This window comes from Bombus pascuorum, chromosome 9 (genome assembly GCF_905332965.1).
Source record: "Bombus pascuorum chromosome 9, iyBomPasc1.1, whole genome shotgun sequence".
In the NCBI taxonomy this organism is placed as follows: domain Eukaryota; kingdom Metazoa; phylum Arthropoda; class Insecta; order Hymenoptera; family Apidae; genus Bombus; species Bombus pascuorum.
In genome coordinates this window covers 9,822,939-9,836,115 of record NC_083496.1, presented here as the reverse complement: position 1 = coordinate 9,836,115, position 13,177 = coordinate 9,822,939, and the positions used below count along the sequence as shown (strand labels likewise).

At 34.6% G+C, this 13,177-nt stretch overlaps 1 protein-coding gene across 1 annotated transcript in view; it reads right to left on the bottom strand.

Moving 5' to 3' along the window:
* The window catches only part of LOC132910661 (leishmanolysin-like peptidase), a 214,361-nt gene that overhangs the window by 24,043 nt on the left and 177,141 nt on the right, over positions 1-13,177 (bottom strand). The window contains exon 4 of the mRNA XM_060966497.1: positions 3,854-3,884. Coding sequence (XP_060822480.1) covers positions 3,854-3,884 — 31 coding nt within the window. The remainder of the gene's footprint in view (positions 1-3,853; positions 3,885-13,177) is intronic.

Sequence of the window (13,177 nt, the reverse complement as noted above, 5' to 3'; positions counted from 1 at the left end):
ACAATAAATATACTTCTAATTCTTATATCGTGTTCAATGTGCGAAAAAATATTATCGTAATAATATCGAAACCAATCAACAGAGTCTGTTGTCTTAAGTTCAAGCAAATTAATTTTTTCCTCGGCAGGTAAGCGATGTAGCGAATCCAATTTTTCTTACGTGCTGGCATGAATCTCGGCGCGCATTGTCCATTACGTCGACTCTTTATCCTCGTTAGTTTCGTTTCGCCCTGTCTCTTTTCTTTCGACGTTGCTCGCCCCTTCGGTCAAGATACAACTTTCGTCCCTGTGCGTTTGCCTTCTATAGACGTATGTGCCATGTACCTCTTTATCACTACACAGGAGAGGCGGTATTCCCCTTTATCACAATATTGCGTAACTCTTGCGGCCTTATCAGCATCCTAGGAGTACGTTCTCGTTCCGTTTTCCGCTGGTGCGGGGAATTTTCCCTATACCACATATCAAGCTAGTACCTTTTATCAACGTGTGTACTATAGTGCGACATTATTGCTATTCTACTCGCATCTTTCATAAGTCACAGAACACTTGTTAATCTTAAATAGAAGTTTTAATAAAATGGGAATGTAATACAGTCTTCAAAATATGTATTTTAATATGTATGTAGTACGTATGTAATTTATTCTCTAATTGTAACATTCATCTACGCTTGTGCTACATATATTAACAATTAGTGATTTATGAATGGCACTGTAGGTTCCATTTCTATTTACCGATATTTGAAAGTTACTTGAGATTTAATATATAAATTGCTTCAATTTGTTCACTCGTTTTATGTGTATTTCAGCAAATATTAACATTTCGTACGTTTAATACTTATTGTTAGACTGTGCATATTTGTACAAAATTCATATCTTTACTAATAGCGGAGAGAAGGTTGAATAAAAATAGTGTCTCATCTCTTTCAGATCTGTATTTTATATCGTAGTTTTCCATAAAGACGAATAGCTAAAATATTCATGAATACGTTAAATGATTAAACCAAGTAGATAAATAATTCGCAACCTACTACCTCAGAGACCAGTCATTAATTGCGAAATCATTAACACTGAATAGTAACAAAACAATACAATCAATCTTTTTTTTATATAAAAAAACAGTATTTAGGGATTGGAAGTTGCGATCGTGAAAAATAGTACAGGCAAGAAGAAAGGAATTAGTCTTGCTTTATCGAATCCTGTACAGTCAGTTAGATGTCAGTATTAAATGCAAATTCGAAGTCTTATTTAAATTTTAGATGCAATTAGATTCATTTACTCTCACGGGTGGCAATTATTCGACTTACAGAGCAAGGCAGAGCTAGAACCGGTATCGCGGTGAAAATTTTCTGAATAAATCAACCGCGGGTGGTGATGTACGAATCCTGGCCGACCTGGCGAACACTGTTTCTACTTTGAACGCCACCATTTACGGTTTCCCCCTCTTTGCTCCTGCTCCTACCCGTACCAACATCCACCATCCCTTCCAACATTGCGATTTACGATCTCGATAACTAGCATTTTATTCATGGAACCAACTGGCTTTTTTCCCTCCTCCTACCAGTGACTAAGTAGCGAACAATTCGGCAGAGAATAACCCGTGGCCGAAGATTCATCGAGCCAATCTATTGTAGCAGAATCACGTAAAGGTGGTTCCGTGGGATGATGTACTAAAATATTAGTAGTCCTTCATTTAAATACTCGTTTAACGTTTAACGTTCCAAGCTTATGCAAATACGCTTCTATTTGTATATTTTCGTACGTTAAGTTGGTACATGGAACGTTGCTTTTTCCTTTAAATGGAACCTTAATAGCACATAGTTTCTTTATGTGATCAAAAGAATTTCCAAATGATTCGATGCGATTTTCCAATGATCTAGTGTCGTTATTCTCATTTGTAAGAATTTATAAGAGATTAACTGTTTAAATTAAAAAGTTTTTGCGATGAAATCGGTATAGAGATCTTTTAAATAATTTATGCAGTAAAAAATTATTCATGTGGAAATGAGGATTACAAATTTATGCTTTCAGCAGTTTCCACGATACTTTTCTCGATATGAGAAAATTGAGGAGTATTCTAATTATTTATGATGGCCAATAGCGACTTAGAAAATAAACGTTAATAAGTGCCTTACGTGATGATATTTAAGGTATGGAATTTATAATGCGAAATAACGTGTTTATTTAATTACTATGCCTGTTTGCTTGAATTTCTCTCAGAACGTACTGTTAAAAAGTTAATTCATGACGTTTCTTATTTTTATGAATTATGTGGATCGAGAGTTAAAAGTTAAAGTTAATGGATAACTATGTAATTCGCAGAAGAGAAGCTGTATAGCTTCATTTAACGTCTATAAATTATTGTGATAAATATTCACAAGTACACAAGTACGTAAGTAGGTATTACGTTACATATATCAAAGCTTATTAAGCGGTTACAGATTCCAACTTAGTGTCAGTGGTTGAAGCATTCTGATACGACTGCGGTTTAATGAGGGGGCAGACCTCAAAGGAAACGTAATTACTGCCACGTGCTCATGCAGTTTGTACAGTCTCGCGAGTAAAGAAGATCGTGCAGTAAGTACATGCTTATGAAAATTGTCGCGACTAATATTTCGTAATAAATTCACTATTTTGTAAATATTCCTGCATCTAGAAACTAAATTAAAAACTTCTAACTCTACTTATATTATGCATCTTTGATAAGGCTTCATGAGCACATATTGAAAAATATATTTTTAAAATTTGCAATATGTGCTTCAAAGAAATACATCGCGATGTTTTCCTTGATCGCAAGCGTTATTATTGTATGAAAAATATTAAGGTCCAATGTAAGAGAAATATACTGCTGATAAGAGTGGCACATCTAAAATAATTAACCATTTTGAAACGCCCGTAAAGATTAATCTCAGAAGTGAACCATTTCCTAGAAGGAAAGTGTTGTTATTTCATCGTAAATTAAATTTCTAGAGTGCTACTAATTATTTCTAACTATTTTCCACTCTATTATTCATTAACATAAAATCAAAAGAGCGAAGATCTATTAATAAAAACGATAAAATCAAAGATAAAAATAGTGTAGTTATAATTGCAATAATATATAAAAAGCAATAAAATGAAATAATCTTGGCAATAGAGTTTTCAATACTTAATAAGATATTATGAACATAATTGAGAGTCGTCCACAAGAAATTGACGCGAATTTGAACCTGCATTAGAAGCTATCACAAACATAGTGAACAGTTTCAATATGCCCTTTTGCCATGTTTGACGATCGATCGTAGTCGTTCACTGGAAGAGGTTTACCAGAGAACGGAGCAATCGGTTTTCAGGGGCTGCACCCTGGCTCGATTTGCGAGATTATCATACGGCCGACTATTATGCGGAGTAAACGATGGGCCCGCGTGTTCGAAGCTTGCCTGGTGTTCTGATTGAAATGCGCCCGGTAATTTCCGGTTATTTGGCGCATACAGTTATGCCCGCGACGTGGTACACTAGACCGCCTAGATGCCGCGGCGGTAACGTTTGATACGACATAGAACGCGTCCATTTACCACGCTCCATTTCTACCCCATATGTGGCATATCAACATATATCAGGAAACAGAGAAAACCTGCCATAATTATATGTACAATGGCTGACGAAAATATTCGAACATTTATCACGTGATTTTCCTCGTGAATATATTACAATATATGCATTGTATGAATGTTTTCGAAGCTTCGATGAAAAATGACATGAATGAATGAAAAAATGACAAAAATCGGTCTCGGTGGATTAAAAACGCAGCAACATAAAATTGAGCAAGATATAGTAATTTCATTAATTTTTTATCGATATTAACGTTAAGTTACTTACGTTTATGAGGTCCAATTTTTCATCATCCAGCCTGCAACAGAAAGACGAGATTTCTATATTAAATATTTTATAAAATGAACAATAATAGTATCAATAGTAAATAATTACATGTATCAGCTGAGTCAGAAATCTGTATATATATACGTTATGAAAAATCAATTAGTCATACGTATTTACGTGAACTTTTTCAAATTAGAATCGTATAGTGCATGATATGTTCACAATACGAATGGCGTTGAAATCATTCTAGTACGGAACACAAAGAGCTTTTAGTTTTTCAACGCGTGAAAAGCATGCAGAGTAGTGAAATGCGTTTACATCGAACGTTCGGTCAAGAATATTTGCAAATGGGTCATAAAAACGATTGCGTATATGCTCTGTCCTATGGTACGCTGCTTTTTCGTCACACGAGCGACAGAAGAGAAACCGTAAAACTATGCAATAAGGTAATATACCTATGTACAAATACTATCATTTATAACCATCGAGATCGTCTGGTCGATTTGCCGTAGCGAGATGCAAATCGTATCAAAATTAATTCATCCGATTTAAAATTAAGAAATAAAGAGACCTCAAAATAAAGAATTTCTCGCATAATCAAATTATTATACACGCTTCGACAATTGCAAATGCCAATTTCATTCGTTTAGTTGGATACTGATTCCTGAAAGTCAATTTAATCGCTCCATAGTACGTACAATAATTTAGATTATTTGAATTAATATAATTATAGGAATTTCATACAATATACATATATAACCTAGCTATATTATTCTTATTAAATCTCTAAAACGTAATGCGATGATTACTCAACTGCACCTAAAATGCTTCTACAAGCACGTTGCACGTATAGCTTCACATACACAGGCAGTCCTTGACCTTCTTTTTTACCAACCAACCAATTCGCTCTCGTACTTTTTAAAATTCTACTTTTCCGTGTATTAATTCTCTTAATTTTCCCTTTTTTCATTGTTATCTATTTGTTTCCATTTCCTCGGTGTTCTTTCCTTCTTGCATTTCCTTTGTACTTCAGAGTAAATCTTTTATTCCTCTGTTTACGCATATGCCTCTTTCTATTCCTTTATGCCTCTCATCATTCTCGGGATAACTCTTTCGAGCTCGTTGAACTTTTTGTTTCACGAGCGCTCTTCTCTTGAGCAAAAGTGGGCATATACCCACGCCATTCTCATTTCACCTAGCCAAGCAATTTGCAGTTTTACTCGGCGGTGATTAAGATGCTTAATCTGTACGGGTACCGTCTACCTTCATCGCACCACTTCTTGCTGTAGTTAACCCCCTATCGACGTACTCAAGGGTGCCGGCGTCTTGGTGAATTAAGTTTTGAAAGTTAAAAAGTGCACCAGTTTAAACACAGTTGCCTCGCTTTCTCCCGCATTTTCCGCTATTTATTTGCCAACTTTTTATTGATTTCGGATACATAGCTGCATATAAAGCCGAGCGAAAACGAATAGCACGTTCCTCTTCCTTTATTTTCAATATGTTCCGTGTCGATGCAGAAACGTTCTTAAATTTCCACGTTAGTTATACAATTTAACCCTTTCACTCTCGACATTGCATATAAGTAACGTTCCGCTGTCCAGATTATTAATTAAAGACATGATAATGGCTTGAGATTTTAGTGGACTGTGCTTCACTTACAAAACGTTGGAAACTGTGCTTATATTGTTAATAATTAGTGGAAATTAAATTCCCTCGATGTTTCAAACAGAAAGTTAACCGCTTTATCGTAGGAAAAAAACAATTGAGGGAATAAAGATAAACATGACGTATTAAGCAATGACTATGTCTACGATATGAAAAGATTCGATAATAAGAAAATCAATTGCTTCACAAACCATCGGATGTTAGAAGAAATATTCGTGAAATACGGTTAAATAAATGTCTAAAAATGTAGGAATATCAATTCGAATATTTAATAAAATATATATTTTCATAGTAGCAGTAAAAGCAAGTATTTGCGATTTTAAGGAACACTAAGTAGGGTAGTATAATATATGACACGTCGTGGTTGGTCTCACGCAATACGGTGGTTTGTCACGGATATTATAGATAGCGAAATTCTTTTTAAAATACTCGGGAAATAAATGAATATTTAAAGAATAATTATTTTCATGAAAATAAAGTAAGAATACGTTACAAGTTTGTGATTTCTTTGAAGTCAGCTTACTTTAGTGTTCCAAAATTAAAACCTCCTTTCGTACATAAATTTTTGTACACTGCTACCTTTTTTCCTGTCTGACATGTAGCTTTCTCTTAATTTAAATCGTTTCGAGCTGCAACATGTACTAATTAACATTTTCAAATTTTTAATTCAGATTTAATGTTCTTCATCGCTTTCGCAAAAGTTTAAAAGATTTCTGCATTTGCAATTAAATTGATATTCTGTTTTTTAAATTCCATATATGCGTACGTCAATTTTTTCAACTTTTCTTTTGAAATTTGAAAGCTTTCCTATTACAGCTGCCGAACGAAATTTTTTGCAGCAAGTCATGTCTGAATAGTTTGATATATGCTGGAAGCATGTAACTGACAATGAATGAAATTAGAAATCGATTTTTTAAAGAGCAGCACTTTTTTTGCAAGAAACATCATTAATCACGTAACAGTGGAATATTTAGCGAAAGACACGGTTTTATTAAAACACGTTATATTATTATTATTTTATTTAAACTTAGAATTTATAAGAAACAAAGAATTCATTGAATAATAGAAAATATAATAGTTAGAACGCTTATATTGTAAAAATACCGGTGGCAATAATAATTGGTTAAACTTTATTCCCTCAGGATAAGTAAACTTCGCTGTCACTCGTTTGTTATCTGTCTATAGAAAACGGAATTTAAGTTGTACACTGTGGAAATCCGATTAATGTCATTTCAGAGAAAATAAACCTTCTGATCGGAGGCGAACATCGATTCTCTGACTGCCTGATATAGTGTCAATACGAATTTCCTATTTGCAACATTCCGTCAATTTATTTTTAAACGGTGATCGTAAGATTCTAATTCATTATATCTATTTCAAATATAATAGAAATACACAGTGGTATCATAATTGCATTTCGTGTAAAAGTCTACAACAAGTGTACATTCTCTACATCAGTTAAATACCAGTTTGTAAAATAAGTAATTGTCTAGTTATCGCTTGCTTTTTTCTACATATGGTTTGCCAAAAGATTGCTAATTGGAACGACTGTGAAAACTTCTTTCCTGAGTCAATAAAAAGATCCTTGTAATTTAGTGTATGATGCGGCATTGTAGTGTAAAAGAAGAACAAGAGGAAAGAAGAAGTGGAAGGGAGAATGCATTTTGTCTGGCGGCTCATTAGTAAGGTTGTTCCACTTACAAGGGTCAACTTGAGCGCAACGCGCCAATTTTAACGAAATTTACACATGAAAAACATTGTAGAAAAATTACTGGCATGTCTTTCTTTGAGGATGAGAAATATAGCTTCCTTTATATATCAAAAACATTTTCGAAAAAAATTGTTCAAAACAAAGGTCGTGTGCTTTCTAGTGATAAGTGTAACTACGCAAAGCAATGTTTCTTGTTTCGCGAATAGTTAGTTTTATTTAATATCTTTTTCACGATTTTATTCCCAGGTCTGCGTAAATTTATTAATATAAATTACAAACTAATACGGAAACTACGTATGAGAATTATAAGCGTATTTCAGAGAAGAAAATATTAAAGGAAAACTTTACTCATCATAGTTATGATGTTAAAACAATCGTACGTACTTATCGAGAGGGTTCGATGTAAAATTCATTTTTTTCCCGAAACGAATGGCAAGAAAATAACGAGCAGACCGTTAACGTAAATTGATTGCGGGCCTGCAATAGCTGTGATCGATGGCGAGTGAAACGTTTCCTTTGTGGTAGCGTAATAGTAGTACTTCTTCAAAGACCTTTTTACCAAGCTATCTGGCATCGAGTCAGCAAAATCACGAATCTTATTGATACAGCGTCAAATTTATTGGATTTTTCAAATAATACTACCAATCAAATTCTTTTGTGCAAACAAAAAACGTGTAAACCGATAAATGTGATGGGACAGAAATATTGGATACGAGTAAGTAATAAAAAGAAAAAGGACAATGGAACAAGAGAGAAAGAGAGAAGCAAGAGTCTTTATATTATTCAATATATTAAAACTTATTATAACATCAAGTTACCATTAGTAAAATTAATTTGATATCTTCTTCAATAATGACAACATATATGTATATATCTTAATTTGAATAATTACGGGAAAACTAATAACGTAAAACAAAATATTAGATATTTAAATGCAGAGAATGTAGAGGATGCATTTAATATGCAAGAATATTCCGAAGTATGCTGCTCGTTATAATATTGACACTCTCTACCTTTTTTATGAGATCAGTAGATTGTGGATTTCCAAATAACATAAAGATTAAATACAATCTACAGATGTTGCAAAATTTCGTTTTACACTTTTTAACAGTACCTCCACTTGTAAAAGTATTACATCACATTAGCAGATAGTGTTTATACTATGGTTGGCTCTTTTACCCTATGTTGATCCTATGGATCAAAGCTATTCTAATTTTACACATAGCTGTATACCGCGTATCCCCCCTTAAAAAGAGATGCAAATGAAAGCGTGCAGCATCTCCCTTTGGGAAACGGTACGAAGTGAACTAGGTTCACTAGGGAAAGAGAAAGTTACCAAGTAGTAACTATTGAAAAGGCCACGTGCAAGGAAAGTTGTTTTTAAAGAACACGATGGAGCTTGTGCAAGGTAGCGTACCCTAGGGCGACGAACCCCATCGTAAAAACACTAGAGCGACAGTTCCGAAACAACAAGGAAGTAAAATTGTTCCAAGCGAAGGTTTCAAGCAGCATATTGCAGCCTTGTACAAGAATCATGGTAATATATATTAAATATAATGTATTAAGTGTTTCAAAACGAGGGTAAACCAGTCAAAGTTTTGATAAATTTACACATGAAATTGGATAGAGAAACCCTTTTTACACGTCGAATTAACTTTTAATGTTTTGCGACCAGTATTTAGCATTAGATGTCGAGAAATTACGTAATATTTGTATAAAAGAAATTAAAACTGATGGTAAAATTCTGTTCGTAAATATTACGATATTTCTGGAAAATTATGCAAACTGGTAGATAATTAACGTTGTTGCGTTTCTTTGTCAATTTCATATTATTATTCAAATATTTCTTAAATTTGTGTTGAAGATTTTCTTCTCGTATGTTTCCTATTCTATAATATTACATAAATTAACAAATAAATTAAGTTTTTTTATAAGTACTATGAGCACTCCATAAATAACAAAAAACTAGAGAAAGAATGTGTAGAGCAACAGCGTTATAATTCAGAGCAACCGGACCTATTTTACCCTTTTTCACCATTTTTTCTAGCTGACAAAATTATATATACGGATAAGAACGTTTAAAACTGTACACGCAGTGGTAGCTTAGCCATGAGTTATGGTGTAGGTTGGTATGAGAGCCCTGGACGGTTGTTGGTGGTTAATTATATGGTGGGATTATCTTGGTCGGTGTCGCCGCAAACCAACCTCGATAATTTTCTGCGGTTCAAATTCAGGTGTAAAACGAGTAACTGCGAATAGATTTAAGACAATATACATAAATGGGTGATAAGAGCTATCAGTGAAAAGTTTGGTAATATGACGTGCTAACTCTGTATACATATATATCTATGGATCTCTTGTAAAGTTTCCCATCGTGTTCAATATGCTCCATCGAAATGGTCCTTCACACAAACGTTCACAAAGTTTAATTTGATTTTTGGCATTGAAACGTACCCTAAATATCTGCATAGCTGTATTAAAGGGAATTTCAGATTGCCCCGCAGTCGGCTGGAACGGCAATCATATCGTACCAATACATACCACCGACTGACTCACGAAATAATACTATTATATCTACCTCTCGAAGTTCGATGCGTCCGCATCACGGAACGATGACCGTGCATATTCTAAATTGGTAGATGCGGACTTCGTTCTGATGGAGACATTCCATCTTCATGAAAAATGTAGACAAGACATTAGGCAATAAAATACACTGTGAAAATATACGAGTATACGCTTTAAATTTAAAATTCTTTCAAATCATTTCGACAAATTTCTCCTTTCGACACGCGAGTCTTAAATGAAAACTCCACACGAATACAAAAATCCGATCGAGAGAGATTAATCCTGATACTTTAAATTAGTTATATTCTCTATAAAATCATGGAAAATTGTGTATAAAAATCCATGCAGTTCTAACTAGAGAGGCGATTTTAAAGAAATAAGAAAGGTTGAAATAATAAAAATTGAACGAAGCGTAACTATATTTATCGCAGATGTACCAATGGTGTTTCGCAGAACTAAGCAAAAAGAGTGACATACGTTAAACTAACCGTAAAGCTAATTTATTCGCGCTGGCTGTTTAATTTTTCATGCTGAAGCGAAAACGTTGAACTTACATAAGTTGTCGCGAGCCACCACATTTCATCGACTGCGCAGAATTACACCCAGAGATTACGCGCAATGTCATTTTGCGTTTCGTATTCGAGAGTAATCTCTGGTTGTCGTGACGTTGCTGTATAACGCGACATTTCGCTCGCGGAGATATCGAGCAAAAGTTTTGGCAGCGGGCATCAAGCAGAACCAAGAGGATAGGGCGCCGAAGCCAGTCGAAATACGCCCAAGAGACAACGGTTGCTTGTATAAGTTTAATCCTACGCGCAATATAACCTCCTTGGAGCTCCTTTACTTTTACAACTCCCGCACATCGCCTCTTTACATCTTTCTCTTTTTCGTTTCTGCCTCTACTTTCTCTTCGACTCGCATTTTTCATTATCTTCCTTTCTCCTTCGTCTATTTCTCGTTGGTACCTTGTCTTCTACCTCTTATTCTATTCTTTATCCTTCTCTTCTGTACCTCCTGCGCGACGTAATAAAACGTTCGGGCCTGCTTCTATTCCTTTTTCTTTTGCTAATATCCAATTTTTAATTTAGCTACGAAACGTGGCAGCCTTATTGCGTTTCATAAAATTGCGCCGAAAAGAAATATCATGTATGTGTTTAAGATAAATATTTTTTGTCAATTTTTTATTGAAAGAAATTGTATAAAACTGGTTGCGTATATAAATGTAGAAATGTAAGGTCGATGATCCTGTGTAAATTTACGATTGCAAAAAGGTAAAAGAGCGTGGTACTCTTGGTGAATTTTCGAGTTTGATTTCATTTCTACCAATTTTTATTTTAATTCTGCTAACGAATATCTATATTAATGGACTGTTAAATTAACAAATGGTTAAAACGGAGGAATGCTTTCTCTTCGTGGTTTACGGTCTTGATATTATATACACACGCAGCAAGTACTCATTAAGATATAATGTATTATGCATTAGTAGCGTACGTTAGCATTATGTTTCCTTACAGCTGGCTAGAACGTTTTCAACCGTGTTTAATATTTTGCTTGTTAAAATGCTAAATTATTTAGGAAGTGCGCAGGAAAATTTAAGAAAAATTCAAATGTAACGCTGGCATGTACATTGTATATATGATATTTTATGTAAAAACTTCTACGCATATGATACTGTATCCACCGTTTCTTTCTCAGACTTTTTAGTAGCTTCATATCATATGTATTTGGTTTCCTAAAAAATGTTTATCTTTTACCAAAAAATCTTTTCAAGTAATATTTTTTGATGTCCGACGTATTCAGTATCTTACCATTAGAAAAGTTTTCACACACAGGTAAGTGACAATTACATTATATTATATCAGTTCGGTGATAAAAATTCCAAACGGTTGTTGATCGATACACGAAGGCTACTGATATATAATGCATTGACCGATAAAACACCCATCTACAATAATATATTATGGATATTTGAAACACAGACATCTATAATGTAATTCGATTAGTATTTTACTTCAGCAACTCAGAAATTACATACTTCGAACGAACAATTTTCCTACAAGGCAGACACTAATGCACTGTCGGACAATTCAGTACAAAATGAGATAAAATTCTTTATAATTCGAATGAACAAACAGGAAGAAGAAAAGAAAAGAAATTGCATTTATTGCAATTCGGTAGAACTGAGAGAGAACTCTTGACAATTCAAATGAGCGAAACAAGAAAGCGAAATAAAGTTAAATTACAGTCATTTAGGTGAGATAACGGTTCGTTAGCAGCAAAGTATAGGAAGAAGTGAGCGTGATAAACAGCATTTAAAACATTTGTTCCAGTGGAAAGCCACGCAGTAATCGAACGATCTATTCGAATTCCTGTCACGCGCTAAACAGATTTGGCCACGGCAAGGTGATGCTTTGGATCTTCGATATAGCAGGGGATACCTGTCTGCCACTAAAACCGGGATGTTCCGAAAAGATATGAGCCGCGCATGACTTGGCCCGCGCTCATACCTCTGTCGACATCACGACAGTTTATCTGCTTTCGTATTCAGCGCTAGGTTCCGTCCAATAGTATACACTGCAGCATAACGCTCGATTTAATTCGCATTCCAGAATCTCGCGCCTCGCTGCCTCCAGGCAAATTTCTCGTTCGTATCAATCTCTAATAATCTCACTTTATCTCGTTTATCTCCGATGATACGTCTCGCATTACTGTTGCAAACAACACGATGAAATTATGAAACACCCTTTAGATTTTACAGTTTCACGATGTTTATTAGACAAAGTCTTTATGGTTCTTCGGCTTTCGGTTGTGTTTCTAATAATATTGTTATACTTTGTTCTGTTAACGCGAACATTCTGGCTCATTTTAAAACCGTACATATACGATGCGTTTATGATTCAAATGTACGCATATACATTTTGCAAGAGGCGATCCAAGGGATATTTTTCGCCCGTCCTTCGTCCCACGACTTTGAAACTGTATGTTGTATCGATGGCTTATGGTGAGACACCATAGCGCAACCACAGCAAGCTTTCAAGTTGAATCGACAATTAGTTTCTGGGATACGAGATATCAAGGAACATAAAATACACTGACGCGTCAGCACAGTTGGATCTTCAAAAACAATGGTCCAGTCAATATGTTGGACGCTATGTTGCAAAGATCGCTTACTATATCGACATTCGTTTTTTTTCTTATTTTGATTGTTGGAAGTGGTGATACATTACATATACATTAAGACCGAGAAACTATAGAACTTTCATAACCAATGTTAGCTATAAGCTAATAGCCAACAGTTCGAGCACCACTTTCGCATGTACTGTAATATTCTGACTCTCATCCAGTTTTAGTTTAATCGATAATTATATAAATGTGGTGCTGCT